This window comes from Amblyomma maculatum, chromosome 1, assembly GCF_055883805.1.
Source record: "Amblyomma maculatum isolate TAMU_Amacu chromosome 1, ASM5588380v1, whole genome shotgun sequence".
Classification (NCBI taxonomy): Eukaryota; Metazoa; Arthropoda; class Arachnida; order Ixodida; family Ixodidae; genus Amblyomma; species Amblyomma maculatum.
In genome coordinates, this window is record NC_139344.1 from 30,981,121 (window position 1) to 31,004,868 (window position 23,748).

Below are 23,748 nucleotides of genomic sequence, written 5' to 3' on the forward strand. Positions count from 1 at the left end.
GCAGTTCTCTTGTTTTTAGTGTGCGACATTTGTTAATACTTTCGTCAACATGGTATTTCTTTTTATATATTTTCTTGTATGTCATTTACGTTCGCGCATTGCCCAACAGAGAACAGGCTTCTTCCCTCCCAGTTGGCTTTTTCTTTCGCATCTTTCCAGAGGCCCATATACCATTACTCTCCTTTGGACTTACCGGCATGGTCATTTAGTTTTTCTCCTTTTTTTTTTTTTGTTTCAAGTATTGCCGAACGCGATGTGGTCTCTGAAAGTGGAGCTGATACACATACGCCGCTGCCTTTGGTGTGTATTGGTGACAGTTCGGCATTCACCGCATGAGCAAAACCAAATGCCTAGCGTGCACAACGGGGAGCGCGGTCCCTTCGGGCTGCGTGCTCGCCTCCTTTCTGTAGTTCTTGTCTTTATTTTGCGTTTATGTGCTGTAACTATACAACCCTAACAAGGAAACGGCTTCTCTGGATGCACGTGGTGCATGCGGTGAAGCAGCTTCGAAGACACCACCGTGCAATTTATTAGTTCAGTCTTTAAAGGAAAACAAGCGAAAACCACAAAGAAGCTCATTTCAGACTGGTTGGCGAAATGGTATCCATATTCTGTTCTAACGTACAAGTATTTATATCGTTTTTTTTTTTCGGACACGGGTGACAGTTGGGCATTTTGCTCCGGCGAAATTTGAAGGGCGAGCCGATGTTCGCGACAGCAAAGTGGTTCACGTTTAACCCTCTTTCCTAGCAGTTCGGACCCCTGTAATGTTTTAATAAGCGTGTTCGAAGAAGCAATTTCTTCTCTCGCATTACGCCACGTGATCACAGAGTCATCGACAAACACCTAGTGATTGGCCGGTTGGGACCTCATAACATTAACAGCATTCTTCCTCGAAATTTTCTTAGGGTATTCCTTTTTTTTTTTCTAATTTAATGTATTCGGTCGCAGGATAATGTACAGTTTATTAAAAAAAAAAACATTGCAACCTTGATTTTTTTTTTTTTCGAATTAAGAAAAAGAGCATATCGTCATTGTTGTCGTCGTCACTAGGGTCATCAGCATTTGTCTTTTCAGTATATAGTAAGAACTGGGGGTTGTCTTATTCCTAATACGAATCTTATTCACGTGGAATGGATGGAATAAACTCTGTATTGCATTGTGGGCCTATCCGTAGTAATGTGCACCCATGTAGGCCTTAGAATGAAACCGACCAAAAAAAAAAAAGGGTAGGTGAGGAAGGGGAGAGGATTGTAACTTTAGTGCTGAGTTGGACATGTAGTCTCCGGAGTTTTTCTGCTTCTATCCGCGGATAATAATTCTTGTATAAAATTAAGAGTAAAATACAGCATTCATACCACAAAATTCTGGCTTGCCTATATATCCGAGGATTACCGAGAAATGTATATTTGCTTTAAGTTACGGTTAATTTGAATGATTCATTTTTGTTATTAATACTACTTTTGTTTGAGGTCGAGAGCCCGACCTCAACCTCACACTTTGAGTTTGAGGTGAGGTTGAGTGAGGTCGCCAATGGTCATCTGAAAAGTGAGGTGAGGTCTCCTGGGGGACCTTTTTTTTTACGCAAGAATGCCTGGGGGACCTCAACCTCAATTGCTGAGGTTGAGGTTGAGTGAGGTCGCCAAATATTTTTTTAGTTAGAGGTGAGGTCGAGATCTTTGAGGTCAGATGCCCACCTCTGGTCGGAGGAGACGTACTTAGAAAGCATGTCACCAAGGGTACGGTTAAAGTGTTGGGTGAGTCGTTAGTCTGCGGATGATAGGCGGTAGAGTTTCGATGAAGGGGCACTTGTTCAGTGGAGCTTTAACAACGTGAGATAAAGTGACGTGTCCTCTGTCACTGAGTACTGCGCCGTGGCGAAGGACGAATAGCTGCAAAATGAATGAGGCTACGTCTGACGCTGTGGAAGATGGAAGGGCAGCGGTTTCTGCATATCTCGTCAAGTGGTCAACCGCGATGATGGTCCAACGGTTTCCAGCGGCAGTATACGGGAGCGGGCCGTATAAATCAATGCCGGCGCGATCAAAGGGACGTGATGGGCAAGGTAACGGCGGCAAGTCGCCAGCAAAAAGATGAGTAGGGGACTTGCTACGTTGACAGGCGAGGCATGAGCGAACGTATTTGAGGAGAAAGTTGTACATGCCCCTCAAGTAGTATCGTAAGCGTAGGCGATGGTATGTCTTGAACACTCCCGATGGTCGCATTGTGGATCAGCGTGAAAGCAGTCGCAGGCTTGCAAGCGCACGGGCGGGGAAAGACTAGCAACCATTTGCGGCCATCAGCAGTGAAGTTGCGGCGATAAAGAAGGTTGCCGCCAATGGCGAATTGTGATGCTTGGCGGCGAAGCGCACGCGATGGAGAAGCAGCCGATGGATCGGAGAAGAGATCGATAAGAGAAGCGACCCAGGGGTCTCTCCACTGCGCAGAAGTCATGTCACTGATGTGAAGTGACGTTGTCGAGGCGTCCGAGGTAGAAAGGCTGGCGATGTCAGCTGGAAGGGGGCAGCGAGAAAGGACATCGGCGTCTTGATGCTTGCGGCCAGAGTGGTCGACTACGTTGACATCAAATTCCTGTAGACGAAGAGCCCACCTGGCAAGACGGCCGGATGGGTCTTACAAGGAGGAAAGTCAGCACAGCGCATGGTGGTCCATCACAACTTCAGGAGACCATAGAAGTAAGGGCAGAATTTTGTCAGCCCAAACTATTGCCAAGCACTCTTTTTCAGTGACCGAGTAATTTGACTCCGCCTTAGTAAGCGTTCGGCTTGCATAGGTGATGACGTATTCAGCAAACCCAGATTTCCGCTGATAGGGTGCCTCGATACCAGCGCGCGCGCTACATCGAGGCACCCTATCCGCTGAGCGAGTACAGCGCCGAGACCGATACTACTGGCGTCGTTGTGTACTTCAGTAGGGGCCGTCGGGTCGGTGTGACGCAGGACGGGGGGTGTCGTGATGATGCGGCGCAACGTACTGCGGCGCAACTTCGCATGACGGTGACCAGAGCGAAAAGTCGGAATTTCCCGACAGAAGCTGTGTCAAAGGGACAGCAATGGAGGCGAAGTTTCGAATGAACCGACGAAAGTAGGAGCACAAGCATAGGAAGCTGCGAAGGTTTTTGATGGATCTCCGTTTGGGAAAGGCAGCGACAGCACGACGTTTGGTCGGGAATGAAGAAACCCCTTCCTTGGAGACAACGTGTCTTAAAATGGTCAGTTCACAGGCGGCAAAACAACACTTCTTTCAGTTGAGCTGCAAGCCGGCATCAGAAAGGCAGATCAAGACGTGTTTCAGGTGGTAGAGATGAATGCAGCAGTCAGGAGAAAAGTCAGGAGGAGGAGAAGGTCCATGACAGAAACACCCTCGACGAAAACTTCAACATAAGGTTGGCTGGCGATAAATGAGGACCTCAAATGGTGTACATTGAGGCACGGATTGCTGCAGAAGCTCGCCATTCTAGCTTCACGTGTTCATTTTGCAGGTCGGCCGTCTAAACTTTTCGATTAATGCAATCCTGACACGAAATGACGTGCACACACTTGGTATTTGTCCGGACTGTTGTAAATGCCACGTCTGTTGATGAGTGCAAGCCAGTCTCTCGTCTGCGACTTTCCGATCGCTGCTCTTGTTGTATTCGTGCAAGCGTACCTTCGGTATTTTGAAAAACCCTCAGTAGTCATGTCCGGATTTCACCTTTTGCACTTTAATCTGATTTCGGCTATCACAGCCCACGGCCGCACAGCAGATAATCGCTTAGACATTATTTGCGTGGCCCACACCACGGTACACAGTACAGGAAAATGGTGCTCTCAGCGTTTCGTGCAAGCTCCCAATATATATTATATACCATCGGCGCGTTGTTTTTCCTTCCGCTTTGCATTTATATTCTTTCTCCCTAAAATCATCACATGACTAATTCTTGTCATGGTCGACAACAAAAAACACTAAAAAAATCACAATAATATATCCGCGTGCGTGTGTGTGTGTGTGTGTGTGTGTGTGTGTGTGTGTGTGTGTGTGTGTGTGTGTGTGTGTGTGTGTGTGTGTGTGTGTGTGTGTGTGTGTGTGTGTGTGTGTGTGTGTGTGTGTGTGTGTGTGTGTGTGTGTGTGTGTGTGTGTGTGTGTGTGTGTGTGTGTGTGTGTGTGTGTGTGTGTGTGTGTGTGTGTGTGTGTGTGTGTGTGTGTGTGTGTGTGTGTGTGTGCGTGCGTGTGTGTGTGTGTGTGTGTGTGTGTGTGTGTGTGTGTGTGTGTGTGTGTGTGTGTGTGTGTGTGTGTGTGTGTGTGTGTGTGTGTGTGTGTGTGTGTGTGTGTGTGTGTGTGTGTGTGTGTGTGTGTGTGTGTGTGTGTGTGTGTGTGTGTGTGTGTGTGTGTGTGTGTGTGTGTGTGTGTGTGTGTGTGTGTGTGTGTGTGTGTGTGTGTGTGTGTGTGTGTGTGTGTGTGTGTGTGTGTGTGTGTGTGTGTGTGTGTGTGTGTGTGTGTGTGTGTGTGTGTGTGTGTGTGTGTGTGTGTGTGTGTGTGCGTGCGTGCGTGCGTGCGTGCGTGCGTGCGTGCGTGCGTGCGTGCGTGCGTGCGTGTGCATGTGTGAGAGAGAGAGAGAGAGAATTAAGATGCCCTTTTCTTCCGCTAGAAGGCGGTTAGTTCAGGATAAGCCATGCTGACCATGATTGCTTGCTAGCCCTCATTTACTCCACACTGTTAACGCACAGCTCGCACACGATCAAGAAACTCCACGCAAACATGAAAGGCTTTCTAAGCGGTCTCTCATGTATAGAGTTGAGCTAAGACGCTCTAGACATGACTCTCTCAAGGCCGACCTAGTTTGCGTGGTGAATGCGCTGCGTGACCACCTAGACACCCTTACGACCACCGAGCCGAGAACGCGACGGGGGCGGCGGCCAAGCACACCTGGCGCAGCTCCGAGCCATGCATGTACCATAAACAATGGCGCCCAGCCCCTGGCAGCTACGCGACAGGTTCACTGCACGGCGTCAAGGGCTGCCGGTCTCGGGGCGCGCAGTGAAAAGCAGTTCCCCCAGCTGACCGGCTGTATAGCAGCTCGGCGCGTAAATGGGTCGGCTGCAGTGGGCACACACGCTCGCGCTCACTGCCCACGCGCGGGCCCACCACGTGAGAGGGCGCTTTTATTTAGTACACAGTGAATGCAGAGTGAAAGAAGCCGCGTAGCCTTCACCCGGTGCGCTGTGCGTAACCTGTCCGCTGGTTGCGCACACACGCGTTCTATATGCCAGTTTCTGTGCAACTTGTCTGAAATGGTCGCCGGTGCTTATTTCCCACGCGAAGAACAAGAAAAGCAAACGTGGTTAGGGTGTGGTATCGAAGCCAACTGTCACCATCATGATCAGTCGGACTATACCGCAGGCTCCAGGGCGAAGACCTCTCCAATATTCCTCCGATTAACCCGGTCCTGTGCCAGCTGCATTCACGTGATCCCTGCGAAGTATCCGTCCATCTGACTTCCTGCCACGCCCTGCTACGCTTTCGTTCCCTTGGGATCAAATTTGTTACCCTTAGCGATAATCGGTTCTCCTCTCTTCTCAGTACATGCCCTACTTTCACTACATACCAAAGTGTGTTACACGGCAACAGCGCGCAACACGTGTGCGAGAAGGAGTCGAAACATCAGCACAGAGCGTTGCGCGGATGATAGCTGTCCCGTTCCAGGCGCCGGTCCGTGAGGAGACAGGGACGCTGCTTCTACCCTGCACCAAGACGCGGCTAATCATCCATCACACGCACCGTTTTGGTAAAAATTGTCTAGACAACGGAGTTTGTTTCTGAGCCGCCAAGTGCATATGACTCTCATTATAAGCTGCGAATTTGTGTAAGGTAATTAAAACCCTTCTCCTCGCCTTTCTAGACCCTTTGGTATTTAGTGGTGGCATAAAGTCTCCTCTATACGGCTGAAAAGTCAGAGGCCGATACCTGGTTACTTTTGGTTAATACGGTACGCATTGGCGTTAACATGCTAGAATACTGCTGCTTTTTACACGTTATTTATTACTTTTTTACCGAAGCGCAGGGCGCCCGTGTACTGTGCGAATCCAGTGCACATTAATCAACGCCAGGCAGTCGAAAACAATCGGCAGCACTCCTCTCAGCCGTCCCCTATACACAGCACAGGTCACTTTGGGAGGTCAACCTATGCACCTATACCATATTATATTATTTTCTTTTTCAGCAGCATGCAGGCCCTGGTTGTCAGCGCAGCCCCTGATGATGACTTAGTGCATCGCACAGCGCATGGTGTGAGTAAAAGTAGCAAGAAAAATCTATCAAGGTTAATGCGGGCCACCCAGCACTGCCAGAAGTCTTCAAACTAAACTGCGTACAGCACAACGAGCTGTGGAAAGGAAAATCATAGAGTTAAGAGAAAGGGGAAAATAAGTAATTAAAAAAAAAACGAAGACACACTGGCGTCAGTGATTGTGGAAATAAAAGGGAGAAAATATCCTAGGCGAGGCACTCAATGCGGGATCGATGTTTTATGAAGCGAACGATGCGCAGTCCTATAGAGAATTGGGCGGATGTACAGCCGGAGACAACAAAGTCACACGTGGGAGACGAGGTTAGAGCGTTTGATGTGATATAAAGTGGCTGCAGGTTCAAGTCGGGTTAATTGGATGACTATAAAGAGTCCTTTGTCATGCTGAGAACGCAGTTCGGTCGATTATGACGACGGTGACGACAACGATATATAGACTGCTGATATCACACCGAAGTCGCTAAGGCTCGCGCCATGTCGCCGTAGACTGGACTGAAACATCGATACTTATATCATCGCCCTTAGCGTGGCTTCTTTCGCAATGTTCTCTTGGCTCCATAGTCGCCCTGTGTTGGCTGCAAATACTTTATTCGAAGGGAGTGCAGCAGCGTCTGCGGGACTTCCTTCTCCATCGAGGGTGCTTGGCTAATAGATACGTACGTGGAAAGGTTTTAATTCGAGATCTGCAGGGCTGTTGTTGGGCCGCCGTTGTTTTCTCTGTTTAGTAGCGAGTTGATGTCTAAGCGCGCGCATTTGCCGTGTTCAACATTCGTAGCGGTCAGAGAGTATTTGAAAATGTTTCCCTAAACTTCATAATAAATTGTTTTACTATGCGATTGTTTTAACGTGTCACTCTCGTGGGGCGCCTCTAAATCTCTGATGGCAATGCTGAAACCGCTTCATGCTTCATTTGGTGCTGTCGTGACGCTGGGGCTAAGTCGACCCGGCCTTCACTTGGTAGCGTGCAGAGACTCGGGGTTGATGAAGGATTGAATCTTCGAAGTTGGTGAAATATGTACAAGCAGGTTTAATGGCACTTTGAGAAAACTTATTTACAAGATTATTTACAAGAAAAAGAAGGGTACATCAGCAAAATGGCAAGCGTTAAGAGTTCATAGCGAGAAGCGACTGGATGAGCCGTTTACCCAGGGCTCAGAGCCTCTTTTCGTGCTCTGCAATGTCCTTAAAACCCCCTATGTCCAGCCCCCCTCTGAAGATGCTGACCAACCAGTTCCAGGGCACGCCCCTCAGATATCGGCATCCAATCGAACACATCACTGCACTGATGGTCTGAGGCACTGACTGGTCCGGCATTGATTCGTTGGGCGTGATCACTAGTTGGCGGGAAAAGCTTGGGAACGGCGAGGAGAGGAGGTACATTTCTATTCTTCAGCAAAGAAACGATAGGCTGGTTCCGGCAAGTGGATTTCCTTCTCAGAAACCCAAGCACGTGCGCGCCACATACTGCTCCCAGCATTGTCCCTTTTCGACAATTGCAAATCTTTCCTGCATTCCCGGGAAATCATTTAATGGCCGTATGCGTCATGCTCCTTTCTTGTCCTGCACGTCAGCAGACGTGTCACTCTGTCGTCTCCTTTGGACAGTAGGCATTCCTCACTGGACGATAGGGCTTCTCGACGGGTAGGGTGAACAATTGAACCAAAGCACTTCCGGCTATTTCCCGCAGGGGGACATTTCTTTGTGTTTTTCTAGACGTTCTCTTGACAGGGTCAATTTGGCATTTGCAGGGTGTCCACAAAGCAAAACAGGCTTACACAAAAGGATTCCTGGAAACAGGCTCACTTAGCGCCCTTGTACCAACAGCACATATCCACAGCACTTATCCATGCCCACAGGCGAACAATAGAGCGCGCAAATGCGGATGATGCACGGCCGTAACAGCCTCCTCCCCCGCCAGAAGAGTCTCGGAGGGCAGCAGTCGCAGCTGCTGCATGAAGAGACGACTTAATGGCCTGCACATGAATGCTTGAAGTCGTAGGCCAAATTGCTTGAGCTGTCTGAAACTCAACCACATGTCCAAGCAAGCACTTGGCTCCCGTCTGAAGAGAGCAGGTTAAAAGAAAACTGCCATCGTTGTTCGAGAAAAGCCCACACTCAAGACGTTAAGGACCCACGTATGCCTAGAAAACCAAACGTGCTGCTTTACATAGTCACACATATACAAGCGCACGAAAAAAAAAACCTGATTATCAATTTGGATACATGGTGAAGAACACCTCGGACCGCTTAGAAACTGCGGCTAAGCGCGTCCGCATTCCCATTTAATTTCCCCTTTTTGTATCTTATTTCAAAATTGTACTGCTGTAAAATCAAGCTCCACCTAAGAAGGCGACTGTTCTTCGATGTCGCAGTTTGCAGCCAAGCTAGGGGACAATGGTCCGTCTCTACGGTGAATTTGGCCCCTCCAAGATAGCACTGCAATTTTTGAATGGCCCATACAATGCAAGCGCACTCTTGCTCTGACGCGCAATAAGCCCTCTCTCTAGAACTCAGTTTTCTGCTCAGGTAGAGCACAGGGTGCTCATTACCGTCGTCATCTCTCTGGCAGAGAACAGCACCTAGCCCTCGATCACTTGCATCACACTGGACCGTGAATTCTCGGTCATAGTCTGGAGCTCGCAATACCGGACGGCTAATCAGCACAGCCTCCAGGTTTACGAAGGAGGCTTCCTTTTGTTCGTCCCAGACTACATTTGTCGGTTCTGTCTTGCGGAGAGCGTCGGTCAGAGGAATGGCCAAAGCTGAACAGTTAGGGATGTAGTGATTGTAGTACCCAGTCAGACCCGTGAATGCTCGAATTTCCGTCTTCGTGCTCGGCCGCGGGTAGTCTGCTACCGCAGAAATCTTAATCTCGCTGGGTTTTCTGAAACCTTGACCTACATTGTGACCCAAGTAGTCCACGGTCGCCCTTGCCAGGCAACATTTCTCGGCGTTTCCTCCCAGCTTGACGCAAAAGGCTCAGTACAGCTCTTAGATGTACCATATGGTCCGCCCATGAGTCGGAAAAAACCGCAATGTCATCTAAATAAGGCACCGCGAATGTTTCACACCCCTTTAAAACCCTATCCATGAGTCGGGAAAAACAAAATGGAGCATTTTTGAGCCCGAAACTCATCATTGTTGGCTGGTAGCTGCCCGTCGGAGTGACGAAAGCCGCGTATCTGCTGGCGCGTTCAGTGAGCGGTACTTGCCAGTATCCTCGAGTAAGGTCCAGCGTAGTCACATATGCCGCTCTACTGACCTGTTCTACTCTCTTCTCAATATTCGGAATAAGATACACTTGATCCCTGGTGAGAGAATTTAGCTTTCGGTAAACTACCACATGCCTAGGGTCTTTACCTGGAGCTTCTACTAAGATCATAGGCGGAGCATAATCGCTTTCCGAGGGTTTTATTACTCCCAATTCCAGCATGCGAGTTACTTCCCTATCCAGAATTTCTCCTTGCCTTGCAGAGAATCGGTAGCACCTTGATCGCACTGGCACGTCTGATGTCAGCTCAATATCGTGCTCAGTCAAATCAGTCCTGCCTGGCCTGTCCACGAAGCAGGCCTCAAACTCTGTTATTATCTCGCCCAGATCGGACAGCTGAGATTTCTTTAGTTCTCCTATCTGCTCCGTCTTTTTGAGAAGCTCATGTATCTTGGGATCATTGGCTTGCTTCATAGCTAAGTCCTCTCGGGTTCCACTTAGAAGTCTCGTGAGATTATTAGACACTGGCGGCAAGAGGTTATTCTCAAGAACGTCCTCATTCCGCGTCTCATCAAGCTCACTTTCAAGTTGACTTATCTGAAATGCCTCGCTCTCAAAGTTTTCTGACCCGCTATCTTCCACATCGACCACTGTTTTAACTGCCGTTTCCTCCGCTGTGGAATTTTCTGGTATGAGCAGTGTAGCTAGTTCTCGCGCCTTTGAACGTGTTAAGGCTTGCACAACTCTGTCTCCGAAAATCAGAAGGCAAACCTTGACCTTCTCGTAGTTGTCCGCGTCCTCCTTGCTTAGCCGCGCGACAACCTCCGCTGCCTCGCAGGGCAGAACCGTCAATAATCTCTGAGACCACGTGTCTCGCTGGAAGGACAGTTTTTCGCAAGTTCGCTCAAAGTTAGCCAGATACAGACCGATATCCCCTGATATCACATATGGCTGCATGTACTTTGACATCTTGAAATCTGCCTCCTTGTTGAGAAGAGGTACCGCTAGCTGGGGACAATTGCCCGACCTCTTGCTCAACTCTAGTTCTAATTTCCGGAGCTCAATTTCTAGCTCCAGCCTTTTTGCTTCTCTCTCAATTTCACGCTCACGCCTCTTTTTCCCTCTCTTTCTTTTTTTGTCCGATGAGGTTCCATGCTTCACTGAGCTCCTCATCATCGGTTCCCAAATCAGTGATTGCCTTTAAAATCAAGGGTTTTCGTGCCAAACCCCTTGTATTAATTCCCAATTCCTCACACAATTGCAACAGTTCCGGTTTCTGCAGCTTTTGTAGGTCCATGATCGCTCCGAGTGTCGGCTACTTCCAAAACAACTGTGCAAACTACCAAACCTAAAGCCGTTTATACACTCTTTACCAGTTCTAAAAACTAACCCTGTTCTAGAACCTGGTCCACATCAGAAGAAAAGCCAAGCACTCACCCACACATGCGATCGATGTTCCGAGCTGCTTTCTTGTTGGGCGATTGTTGCTCCTGCTTGTTGCTTAAGATGCCACCTCCGATCACCAGATGTTGTGGCTTGTAGCTTCAGATGCCACCTCCGATCACCAGATGTTGTGGCTTGTAGATTCTGATCCACCTCCAATCACCAGATGTTGTGGCTTGTAGATTCAGATCCACCTCCAATCACCAGATGTTGTGGCTTGTAGATTCAGATCCCAACGCTGGTCACCAGTTGTCGTGACGCTGGGGCTAAGTCGACCCGGCCTTCACTTGGTAGCGTGCAGAGACTCGGGGTTGATGAAGGATTGAATCTTCGAAGTTGGTGAAATATGTACAAGCAGGTTTAATGGCACTTTGAGAAAACTTATTTACAAGATTATTTACAAGAAAAAGAAGGGTACATCAGCAAAATGGCAAGCGTTAAGAGTTCATAGCGAGAAGCGACTGGATGAGCCGTTTACCCAGGGCTCAGAGCCTCTTTTCGTGCTCTGCAATGTCCTTAAAACCCCCTATGTCCAGCCCCCCTCTGAAGATGCTGACCAACCAGTTCCAGGGCACGCCCCTCAGATATCGGCATCCAATCGAACACATCACTGCACTGATGGTCTGAGGCACTGACTGGTCCGGCATTGATTCGTTGGGCGTGATCACTAGTTGGCGGGAAAAGCTTGGGAACGGCGAGGAGAGGAGGTACATTTCTATTTTTCAGCAAAGAAACGATAGGCTGGTTCCGGCAAGTGGATTTCCTTCTCAGAAACCCAAGCACGTGCGCGCCACATACTGCTCCCAGCATTGTCCCTTTTCGACAATTGCAAATCTTTCCTGCATTCCCGGGAAATCATTTAATGGCCGTATGCGTCATGCTCCTTTCTTGTCCTGCACGTCAGCGGACGTGTCACTCTGTCGTCTCCTTTGGACAGTAGGCATTCCTCACTGGACGATAGGGCTTCTCGACGGGAAGGGTGAACAATTGAACCAAAGCACTTCCGGCTATTTCCTGCAGGGGGACATTTCTTTGTGTTTTTCTAGACGTTCTCTTGACAGGGTCAATTTGGCATTTGCAGGGTGTCCACAAAGCAAAACAGGCTTACACAAAAGGATTCCTGGAAACAGGCTCACTTAGCGCCCTTGTACCAACAGCACATATCCACAGCACTTATCCATGCCCACAGGCGAACAATAGAGCGCGCAAATGCGGATGATGTACGGTCGTAACATTGCGTCAGACACCTGCGCCAGAAATAAATGTTTTGTGAGTGCTAAAACTGATTTTTGTTGTACGTAACCTTCAATTCCCATGCATCGCTGATAAACTTTAGTTATGTGAATAATATAGCCCAGTTATGCTTCATTTGTCGTTCAAACCCCAAGTATAGCTAATTATAGATCCAAAATTCAAAATGCTAAATCCAAAAACTCTGTGGCATTTGAAACTACCTTTCCTGGACATTCCATACTCATCATGCGGTGGCTCATTGTATTTCTTTCATCTTCTGAGTCCTTCAGAAAGGATATAGAATTATTCGGAGCAGAATACTATTTTACCATACGTGAATATCATGCACACGTGGGGCGCTACTGATCTTACCTCTTCGAAATTAGCTTTTGCCTTAGACAAAGGCAGCTTCAAAATATTTAGACCATTGCTTGGTTTATGAGGTTTAACGTCCCAAAGCGACTCTATCCGTAGTGGCGGACGCCGGAAATTTCGACCACCTGGGGTTCTTTAGCGTGCACCGATATCGCCCAGCACACGGGCGTCTTGCTTTTCGCCTCCATCAAAGAGCGGCCGCCGAGGCCGGGGTGCGATCTCGCGTTCTTGGGGTCAGCAGTCGAGCGCCCTGACAACTGAGCCACCGCAGCGGGAATTTAGAACATCATGCAGTGTGGAACTGTAATAGAAAGGGGGATGTTTTCCTCTTTCTCTCGTCGAGTGAGCTCTTGATCGTCAAGGCACATTCACCTCTTCGTGCTGCTTCCGCTGCTCCTCCTTCCCGTTCCTCTCAATGTTACTAGAACCAGCTTCAGTTTGAAACTCATCGCCTTTGCTGTACAACTCCCACTCCGCCAGGCATGCCGCCAGGACTCATTTCAGTGTAGGGGGCGCTGTGGTCGAAACTGTCGAAATGGGCTCCTGGCCGACGCCGTAGAGCGGCAGCAAAAGCGAGCGCACGATGGGCCTTCGTTAACAAATTAATTAATACTTCTGAAATAATACAAATTATTACCTCTCAATTCAGAGGTACTGGTGGGGCCCACCGAAAATGACAGCCTTTCCCGATGATGTACCCTATAGATAAACGGGACTAGGGATAAGGCTGTGGAGCTCCCAACTCCCTGTAATCCAAGGTGGAAGCCGCTGGAGTTGGAGGTGACCACTCCTCGTAGCGGGAAATAAGAGTCTGTTCACCCGCCGGTGCAGTCCAGTGATGGGCTGTGCCGGCTAAGTCTCTATGTAAGGACGCCGCAGGGGAATCCCCGCTGACTATTGTCATCAGGGGTAGGGGCAACCCTGTGTAACCCAGCCCGCGAGGAGGCATGGGGGCGCTGTTAGAGACTGTCTTCACTCCCCCTCCGGCGTACGCCAGGGACGTCCCGGGAAACACTGAGGCCTGCGGGCGTCTCAGCAGGCTAAGAGAGTGAAGACGAAGCGAAAGCAGAACTGGTGCAAGCACCCTTTGAGAGTCTGTCAGTAGTACCGCTGTGAGACCAGAGGGGTGGAGGATGAAGCCTCCACTCGCGCTTCCGGTACGTAGGCGGTAGGTCCCGAAAGAGTTTTGCAACGGGGCCGGCGTCCAATCCAAGACACTTAACAAAATTTGGTAGAATCGGGCTCTCGCGTGGAGCGCAGCACGAAGAGAGTTACCGAAGTCGGGGGCGCGAAGGCGTCTGGCAGGGGTGCACGTCATGGGAGTGCACCATGGGTGTTGCGATCCCGCCTGCCCGAGCACGTGGGTGCGACCCACAACACGACCAACGCGGTGGCAGTAGTTGACAAGTCCGCCACGCGCGATGGGAGAGCTGCAGGATTAGTTTTACAGCTCGACGATGACCAGACGTAAACTGGGACAAGAGCGGACCCCGGGGTGGGTGTCCGCCATTTTGTGGGACTTAGTTTTTGGGAAGGGGCTCGGCCTGGGCGATTCCATGTAAGCCCGGGGGATACTTTTTGGCGAGCTAAACTCTTCCTCCCCTTCATGGATCACTGCCTTGTTGTGGCGGAAGGGCTTGCGAAACTCGATGAAGTCGTGAGCTCTGCTGTGTAGGGCCACCCAAGATAGACAGGTCAAGGCAGAGAGTTCTGACAAAATGTGGTTCACTGGAGAAGGCAATGGCAACCCACTCCAGTATTTCCTGCCAAGAAAACCCTATGGCTAGTCACAATACCATTAATGATATGGCGCCGGAAGATGAGCCCCCCAGGTTGGAAGGCGTCACACATGTTACTGGGGATGAACAAAGGGCGATTCCTAGTAGCTCCACGACGAATGAAGCGGCTGGGCGAAAGCCAAAACGACGCTCAGTTGTGGATGTGTCGGGAAGCGACCGGAAAGTCCGATGTTGCAAGGAGATATATCACATAGCAACATGGAATGTAAGATCTATGATGCAAGGTAAACTGGATGTCGTCAAGCGAGAAATGGACAGATTGAACATTGGTATCTTGGGTATCAGCGAGCTCAAGTGGACCGGAATAGGAGAATTTAACTCCGGCGACCATTATGTCTTTTATTCTGGGCACGAATCCAAGAGAAGGAATGGGGTCGCTCTCATAGTAAACATAAGAATGGGCAAAGCAGTGCTAGGGTACAACCCCAAAAACGACCGAATGATTTCACTTCGGATCCAAGGTCACCCTTTCAACATAACAGTTATCCAAGTCTATGCACCGACCACTACTACTGAAGAAGCTGACGTTGAGAGATTTTATGCGGACCTACAATGCCTTTTAGACCGCACCCCATCATCAGAGGTCGTTTTTCTCATAGGAAACTGGAATGCTAAGGTCGGGAGTGAAGAAATATCCGGAATTACAGGCAAGTTCGGTCTTGGTGAACCAAATGAAGCTGGGCAGAGGCTAGTAGAGTTTTGTCAAGAAAACAACCTGACCATAGCGAATACTCATTTTCAACAGCCCAAGAGGCGCCTGTACACATGGACTTCACCGGACGGTCTGTACAGGAATCAGATCGATTATATTCTTTGCCGGCAGAGATGGAAAAGCGCTATACAAGCAGTAAAAACAAGACCTGGGGCCGATTGTGGCACCGATCATCAGCTTCTTGTTGCCAAAATTAAGCTTCGATTGAGGAAAACGCAGAAAACTAGAAGGCCTTTTAGGTATGATCTGGATCAAATCCCATTAGAATATGCTGTGGAAGTGAGGAATCGATTTCAGGAATTAGATCTAGAAGACAGAGAGCCCGAAGAGATGTGGACTGATGTTCGTGATATAATACAAGAAGTTGCTACTAAGGTAGTTCCAAAGCAAAAGAAATGCAAGAAAGCAAACTGGTTATCTGAAGAGGCTGTGCAAATAGCTGAGGAAAGGAGGATGGTAAAAGGTATGGGGTAAAGAGAAAGATACAAGGCTCTCAATGCGGATTTTCAGAAAATAGCAAGGAGAGATAAGAATGCCTTCCTGAACATACAGTGCCAAGCCGTTGAGGATAATAGCCAATTAAGGAACACAAGAGCTCTGTATAAGACAATCAAGGATATCAAAGGAAGCTTCTGTGCTAAGCTGGGCGTGATAAAGGACAAACGAGGCAAGGACCTCACTGAAGCCTAAGAGATAAAGAAGAGGTGGCAGAAATACACAGAAGAACTGTACAAGAAGGACCCGAATGTGCAAACCCAACATAAGACGGTTGTGATTACTGATCTCGAGCCGGGCATCCTGAAGAGTGAAGTTTAATGGGCCTTAGCCAGCCTTGCTAAGAACAAAGCTAGCGGAATTGATGGCATTCCAGCTGAGTTGCTTCAAAACCTCAACCATGACGCTGCTAACGTTCTGTATACATTATGTCAGAAGATTTGGACAACCCTGCAGTGGCCACAGGATTAGAGGAGGTCAGTTTACATCCCCATTCCAAAGAAAGGCAGTGCCAAAGATTGTTCCAACTACCGCACGATCGCACTTATTTCGCATGCTAGCAAGGTGATGTTGAAAATCCTCCAAGGTAGGCTGCAGCAGTATGTGGATTGGGAGCTTGCGGACGTGCAAGCTGGGTTTCGCAAGTGCAGAGGAACTAGAGACCAAATTGCCAACCTTCGCTGGATCATGGAAAAAGCAAGAGAGTTCCAGAAACCCATCTACTTCTGCTTTATTGATTATGCGAAAGCGTTTGACTGCGTAGATCACAGCAGTTTGTGGCAAGCTCTCCAAGAGATGGGAGTTCCAATTCACCTCATCTGTCTCCTCAGGAACCTGTATGAAGGGCAAGAGGCCACAGTCAGAACTGGGTATGGTCTTACTGATTGGTTTCCGATTGAGAAAGGAGGAGTGAGGCAAGGCTGCATACTGTCGCCCTGCCTATTTAACCTATATGCAGAGTGCATCATGAGGAAGGCCGGTCTGGACGAGTCTTCAGCTGGAGTGAAGATTGCTGGAAAACGTATCAACAACCTTAGATATGCGGATGATACCACTTTAATGGCAGAAAGTGAAGTGGAACTCAAGAGACTTCTGATGCGCGTACAAGAAGAGAATGAGAAGTTTGGGCTTAAACTGAACATTAAAAAGACAAACATCATGGCGTCTTGCCCTATCAAGTCCTGGAACATCAAGGGACAAGAAGTGGAAGCTGTGACAGATTTTCTCTTTTTGGGCTCCAAGATTACCTCGGAAGGAGACTGCAGCCATGAAATTAGGAGACGCCTGCTTCTGGGAAAGAGAGCAATGGTTAGCCTTGACCGCCTAGTAAAGAGCAGAGACATTAGTCTGCCAACCAAGATCCGTATAACTCGTGCTATGGTCTTTCCAGTTGTGATGTATGGATGCGAGAGTTGGACTGTGAAGAAGGCTGACCGCCGAAAAATTGACGCGTTTGAATTGTGGTGCTGGCGAAGACTCTTGAGAGTTCCTTGGACTGCCAGAAGATCAAATTAGTCGATATTGTCGACCATAAACCCTGACTGCTCATTGGAGGGTCAAATTCTAAAGTTAAAGCTCAGCTACTTTAGTCATCTGATAAGAAGAGAGGAGTCGCTGGAGAAAGATTTGATGTTGGGAAAGGTTGAGGGTCGCCGGAGAAGGGGTAGGCAGCGAACGCGATGGTTAGATGGCATCCTCGAGGCACTGCAGATGAAGTTATGTGATGTTAGGAAGATAATGAGAGACCGGAAAGCGTGGCGTGACATGGTCCATAGGGTCACGAAGAGTCGGACACGACTGAACGACTGAACTGAACTGAACTGAATTTGTGTGAAGCAGTATTGTGAGCGTCGATTTTTATTTTTCAGTAGCTGCGGCCTTGGTAGTCACAAAACGGTTAGGAGCTAATGCAAAACCTTGAAAACAACCATTTTGAAGGTGTAGCGACAGCGCGCGCGGGATGTTTGATTGGTTTTCGCCAGCAGAGATGACGATACTTTTCGGGTATATTTTGCGCAAGCTGTGCAAGCCATCAAATGCTAGACGGCTGCTTTTCAGAAACCAGCTGTGTGCACACGTTTTAGTTTAAACAAGCTGTCTATATGTTCAAAAACATCGAGAGCAGGCTTTGTAATTAAACGGCGTGTGCACCGCCACACTCGACAATGCATGGAGAGATTGGAATAGTGAAGTATCACAGTAGCGGTATGCGGAACTGCCGGTCGTGCAATTTGGCAGAATTGATAGGGACTACTCACATTTGTTGGTCATTGTTGGTTAAATAACCTGAAATTAAATGAGCGCGCATGCATACTGATCAACGGACATGCTTAATGCATAACGTTACTTGGTTCATACCCGCCGTGTAAGGAATTGTGCACAGAATGGGTCCGCATTGGCTGTGAAGTTTACGTCCAGGATGACTGCACTGGACTAATTGTAGGCCTCCGTTATTACGGTTAATTATTTAATTGTGATTGTATCCAAGTTTAAGCCACATCAAAGTGACATATTGTTGGATAGCTTATGTAAAGCATACTTGTACTGGAGGAACTCAAGGACTGATTTAATTGCTGTTAATTAGTTATTCATTATTAAAAACTGAGCTTCATGGTATCGCTTCAAGTCATGCATCTTTGGATAGCTTGCATCCAGTACGATTGCAATACACTAATTTCAGTCCCTAGTTAACAGCAGTTAATTCTTTAACTGTCATTACCAATTGAACTTTAGGCTGCAGATCCAAGTGATATATAGCTGAAAAGGTATCGACGAGTGTAATTCAAAATCAAACACGAAAACGCGCGAAATCCATCTAAAATCGAGTCTAATTAACCGCGGTAACTCTCGTCTAACGGCTAAAAAACACGCAGCAAAAGCGTAACCGAAGCACTTAATTATGCTTGCGCATTCACATCACTTAAGGAGGCTTAAGGATCCGCGGTAGTTTTTTGCTCCCATATTCATGTAAACCAAACGTTTGTATAAAGACGTGGCAGACAGGCATGCTCCGGTATATTAACACCTTCAGAAATGTATTCAAGGCAAGAGATATATAGCACACGTGGGATTGCAAAAGCAAATGGAAATATGATTACAACTATTATACAGTGTTTTGTAAAATATGCATGCATGCAAACTGAAAAAGCGCTGTGTACAGTATTGGCAAAACAGTGTAATCATACACCAACACAAACAGTTACAGTATAGGTGCATAGCTGTATCACGGGCGCTCAATGGAGGTGCATTGAGCGGCCGTGGCTGTATAATACAGGAGAATAAAGGCAAGAAGTGCACTTTTTTCTTGCGTTTTTAATTCCTCGTTTATCGTGATCTTTTTCTGGCAGAAATCTAGTCAAAAGTACATGCGCATCACTAAGTATTTTATCATTTTTGAGGGAAATTTCTCATAGTGCGCGTCGCTTCCGATTCGAACAAGTGAGCAGTCGCAGAGTTTGTCTACAGTTAACCAGACAAGGTTTCCAAAAACATTTCGTAGTTCTATTGCTTTCACCATCCAACAGCTGCGTTAAAGGTCTGAGAGGATGTGTCAGGGTATGGTACACTGCCAATTCATATGGGCCGACGTCACGGCGCGGCCGGTGATCACCTCATGTCCACCTCTATCCATGCAGAATGTGAAGTCAACTGGCGCCCTCAAAGCGAGTGCACTAAGCCGCTAAGCATGAGCCAATGTTTGCGCATGCGCAGTGGCGTCGCGGGGATCCACAGTACGGTAGCGGACAGCGGATTGCGCTATGGTATTTCTCTCTCATATATGTGCCGTGTGCATACGGTTGAATTAAAAACAGAAGCACAGGGGGCGCTCCTTGGCGCAAAAGTTGAAAACCCAGTATAATCAAAACATTAAGGAATTATACATAATTTTTCCATTGGTGCCTCGCCGCGAATGATCAAAGAGAAGCACAAAATGCTGTATTTACAAAGCAAACTGACTGGCACTCTTGTAAATCCCGTGCATTTCCGCACTCGCGCAATACACACTGCGTCCCTTTTGCAGTCTCAGGCTCCTCGGCTTGTTTTTCTAGGGGTCGTCGACAGCCGCACATATAGAAAAGCAGAACACATACACGTACATACCTGCACACATGTGCTGCCGTCTAGTTTAGGAGTGCGTACGCAGCTCGGCAAGTTGGTGTTGCATTTTGCTGTAAACAAAAAGAGTGGCAACTCGAAGAGGGATGGAAGTGTGGAAAAGCGCGCTGTGTACATCTTGTCTCTTCACACCGTGCACTGCCTTGTTTCACAATTTTCGGAAGGTAATTGGCCAGATCTTCGTGGACCGGGTCTTTGAGCCCGCGCTTTATTCGTCTATGGGAAAACATCTCTAACACGCGGCTATGCGCACGCTTTCAAAGTGAACTCGTAGGCAGGTATAATAAAGTGATTCGTTTCCTATCCTCGTTACTGTTATCAATGCATTGGCAAGTTCGAACACCATGTCGCCCCCATGAATGGAGTCTGTTACTCACATCAACGAACTATAAGAATGAAATAAAACCTCTAAGCAGTAGGAATATTGAATTCTTCATATTTCCGAAGCCCCTAGTTTGCACAGCGTCAAGGCAACGCTTTGAACTTGCTAGCGCGCGCCGCTGGAACCCCTGCAGCCACCGGCAAACGCACCGGCGCCAATCGCCGCGCAGCGCTGTTGCATTTTAAACTGAAGCTGTTCCCAGTAACGTTGGTTCCTCGTGTGCAGGTACAAAAGAGTTCGCGTCCGTGTTAGTGCATTGCATTGTACTCACAGTTGTGTTTCGCGCTGAGTCGGCGTGTTTTCTTTTTGTGTTCGCTGCAATGGCAGGTTCACTTGAAAAAAAAAAAAAAAAGAATATCCGAATGTTTGGCCGTCGCGCCGAGGGCTCGTGCTTTACCATACGCCTTAAGTACCTCATATCCCGCGCAGCAGTCTAGAGAAGCTTGGAACGAGGAAAGGATGGGGATAAGACAAGTTGGTCCTTTGTCTCACGCAGAGTTCGCATATAGAACTGCACGACTTCCGACTCACGCAGTCAGAGGTACCGACCGTGGAGTGGAGTGTAAGATTTTTTGTGACAGTTCGTTTTGTTCCGAGGAGCAGAAGTGACGTCAATGGCACGAACCCAACTTCAGGCCCGAGGGTGGCCTCCTCATCTGTAGTTCTGATCCTTTTTCTGAGGCTCAGCTATATGATCACCTGACATCAAGTATTACGTTGTACCGGAAGGCGAGGATAGCAAAGCTCCATTCTGGTTGAAAGAAGGCTACCACGCGATATCGGAGTACCGAAGTCATTTAGTTTACTGGTACGGCGTGCTGCTAGTAATACTGTGATGACGGCGTCGTAAGCACCGCAAAATCTTCATTACAGATCTCCAAACAATGTACTTCTACCTTATCCATTAAGTCACTCTTACGTTAGCTCCTCGAAGCGAGGAACAAGGAGCACTTAACATTGCTGCGAGTCGCTCTTGAGCACCGCATTCGGGCTGACTCGGGTGAAGATCGGGTTTCGCATTCCCGCGCTGACCAAACGCGACCCCAGATCTCGATATATTCGAAGCCTCAATTCAGCCCCAACGATCCGCTGCCAGACCTTGAAGGCCGGAAAGCAAAATTTCCGGTTATGCGCCTGCCTCGCGTGAAAGGTCATCTCAGACGGCAATAAGCGATGCCAGCAAAACAATCACAAGGGCAGGGACTTATGGCCCTTCCATGGCGGCCACCCGGTGTATGTCACGGACGAGTAACCGCTGACGACGCACATAGCAGCCGCCGCTCTGTCGTCATCCGGGTTACGGGGAGAGTTTCACCGCAACGAGAAGGGTGCTGCCGCGGAAGGTCAGCTCGAGTCTCGTCGCGCAGGAGAAGGCGGCGCCCGGTCTGCCCACGCGCTGCCGACGCCGACGCTGCCGCCGTCAGCAGCAGCAGCAGCGGCAGTACGCGAGTCGGCGCAGCAACGGTGACAAGTCCGACGCCCGTCGTTCTTCCGGAAATAGGCGCCAGAGGGGTCTGCTCGAGATGATGCCGCTACCGGTACCAGCACCACCTCCGGGCGGACGCCACCTTTGCGTCCGGAGCGCGCGGGCCACGGCCTCGCGGTGAAGAGCCCGGTGTCCGCGGCGGCCGGGCGACCACCGGCGGCGGAATTCACGCCGACGAGCTCCTGCTTCTGCGTGCGCGAGCCAGCGTTTGTGCATGGGCTCTCGCCAGCGTCCTGATAGTGCGTGAACTTTATCAGACCACTTTTTTCTATACCGTGTCCGCTAGCATCCAACAGCGCAATGGCTCGCCTTCGGAGGACTGTTGACAGCTGCTGCTGGCTCACTGCCGCCTTGGCACTGGCGTCTCTCTCAGGTGAGTGCGTGACGTCTGAACACTTCGCGGTAGAGAGAGTTTGAACGCAGATCACTCGCGGTCCTCCCGAAGTTGCTGTGGTCGACGGCTGGCTTCATGCCCGACAAGTAGGACAAAAGCAGGGGACAGAAAAAGGGGAAGGGAAGATTCTTCCCTTTTCCCCTTTTTCTAAAATAACGAAAGTGTAAATGGAGTGAATCATGGACAAAGGGACGCTAAAAGTTCAGTAGTATGGATGCTCGCGCTCGTGTATGTAACGTTTGTGCATATGCAATGATCGAATATATATATAGATTCACAATGAACATATTTCGTTCGGTGATTAAGGAGGTAATATTTTTACTCCCTCTGACATGGTCTGCTTCTTCAAATTCCATCAAGTTCCATCAAGTTTTTGTTTTCTTGTTGTTATTCTAGAGAACACCTAAAATGGTTTTCTTTTTTTTTCTTTTTTTCTTTTGCGCGTCTGCGCTTGCGTGCGTGCGTCATGCGTGCGCTATCTTGAAAGAACCTTCATGTAGGCTGTCTGAACATTCTGTTTTGGCTGACTCAATTTGTTGTTTCGATGTTTACCGTCTCAAAGCAACTCGGGCCCTTGAGCGGACGCCGTTGTGGAGAGCTCCGGAAACGACCACTTGGAGTTCTTTAACGCGCCCTGACAGCAAGCAGCACTTGAGCGCCTTGCTTTTCGCAGCCATCGAATCGTGGCCTCCGTGGCTGATATCAAGTCCGAGTCGCCCGGCTTAGTAATCTAGTTCCCTAACCACTGCGCCACTTCGACTTGGTCCCAGCCAGTCCCATTGTAATGCTTCATTTTCGTATTTGTGTTTTTTTAGCCTTTTCACGAAAAAGAAGTTTCTTGTGCAACTCTCCTGCTGAAACTTAGCACCCGTGACCTGCTGCTGTCTATGCACCGTTCTTGTCAAGATGTCTTTATACAGCTTACGATTGTTTTTTCTGCACACAATGCACAACTACCCTCCCCTCCCCCCTCCCTCTTCCTCACCTTCCCTTTTGTATGCGTTCACACTGATGGCAATAATGATTAATGTGACATGAAAATATTTAAATACAATTAGTGATGTGCAGAACGGAAAGCGAAAATCTGCACGAACAAAATATTAAAACGCACCGTAGCAGATAGGGGTACGCTGGGGCCGGTCCAAGTCATAACCATTATTGCCGTTTATTGCCAGAGAACTGGGAGCGAATCGAACTCTATATGAGAAAACGGCAACTTTTTGTTCTCGTGTCTGAGCATTAAGGCCACCGACTTACTATTGAAAACCGCCAGTGAAACATGTGCCAGCCGTAAAAACAAAAACATGCGAGACAGCGCGTGAGCTTGGTATAATGAGAGGACACAAATGCCCGGACGCGTTGTATTTCTGCACCCAGTTTTTAAGTAGCATGTAAGGAATGAAACGAATAAATTCATCTTGAAGATAACAAATAGCAGAGAAGTTCAGGCGGAGACGGCAGAATGCTTAATATATAAAAAAATACATAACAAACACGGCGTTTCAGTTTGTGCTTGTTAGTTACTTTCATATAAAACACTTATCAGACCGGTACTAGAGTACGCTAATACCGTTTGGTTCCCGTTTACTAAACAGGTCATTAAAAAGCTGGAGGCAGTACAAAGAAAGGCACTAAGGTTTATATATAATAAACACTCCATTACAGACTCACCAAATGAATTACTCAAACGTGCAGAACTTCTAACCTTGGAAAACAGAGCCTATCTTGCAAGACTTAAAATCATATACCAGGTAATATACAATCAACTAAAACTGCCTATTACAAAGTTCATGCCGAC

The 23,748-nt window shown here is 48.4% G+C and overlaps 1 protein-coding gene and 1 pseudogene across 2 annotated transcripts in view; both read left to right on the forward strand.

The window, feature by feature from the left end:
* LOC146202040 (uncharacterized) overlaps positions 1–21,677 on the forward strand; it is a 69,091-nt pseudogene extending 47,414 nt beyond the window's left edge.
* Positions 21,449–23,748, forward strand: part of LOC146202041 (tyrosine kinase receptor Cad96Ca-like) — a 108,674-nt gene continuing 106,374 nt past the window's right edge. For both annotated transcript variants that reach the window (XM_084587910.1, XM_084587912.1), the window contains exon 1: positions 21,449–21,929. In XM_084587910.1, the coding sequence (XP_084444036.1) occupies positions 21,857–21,929 (73 nt within the window). In that variant the 5' untranslated portion in view covers positions 21,449–21,856. The remainder of the gene's footprint in view (positions 21,930–23,748) is intronic.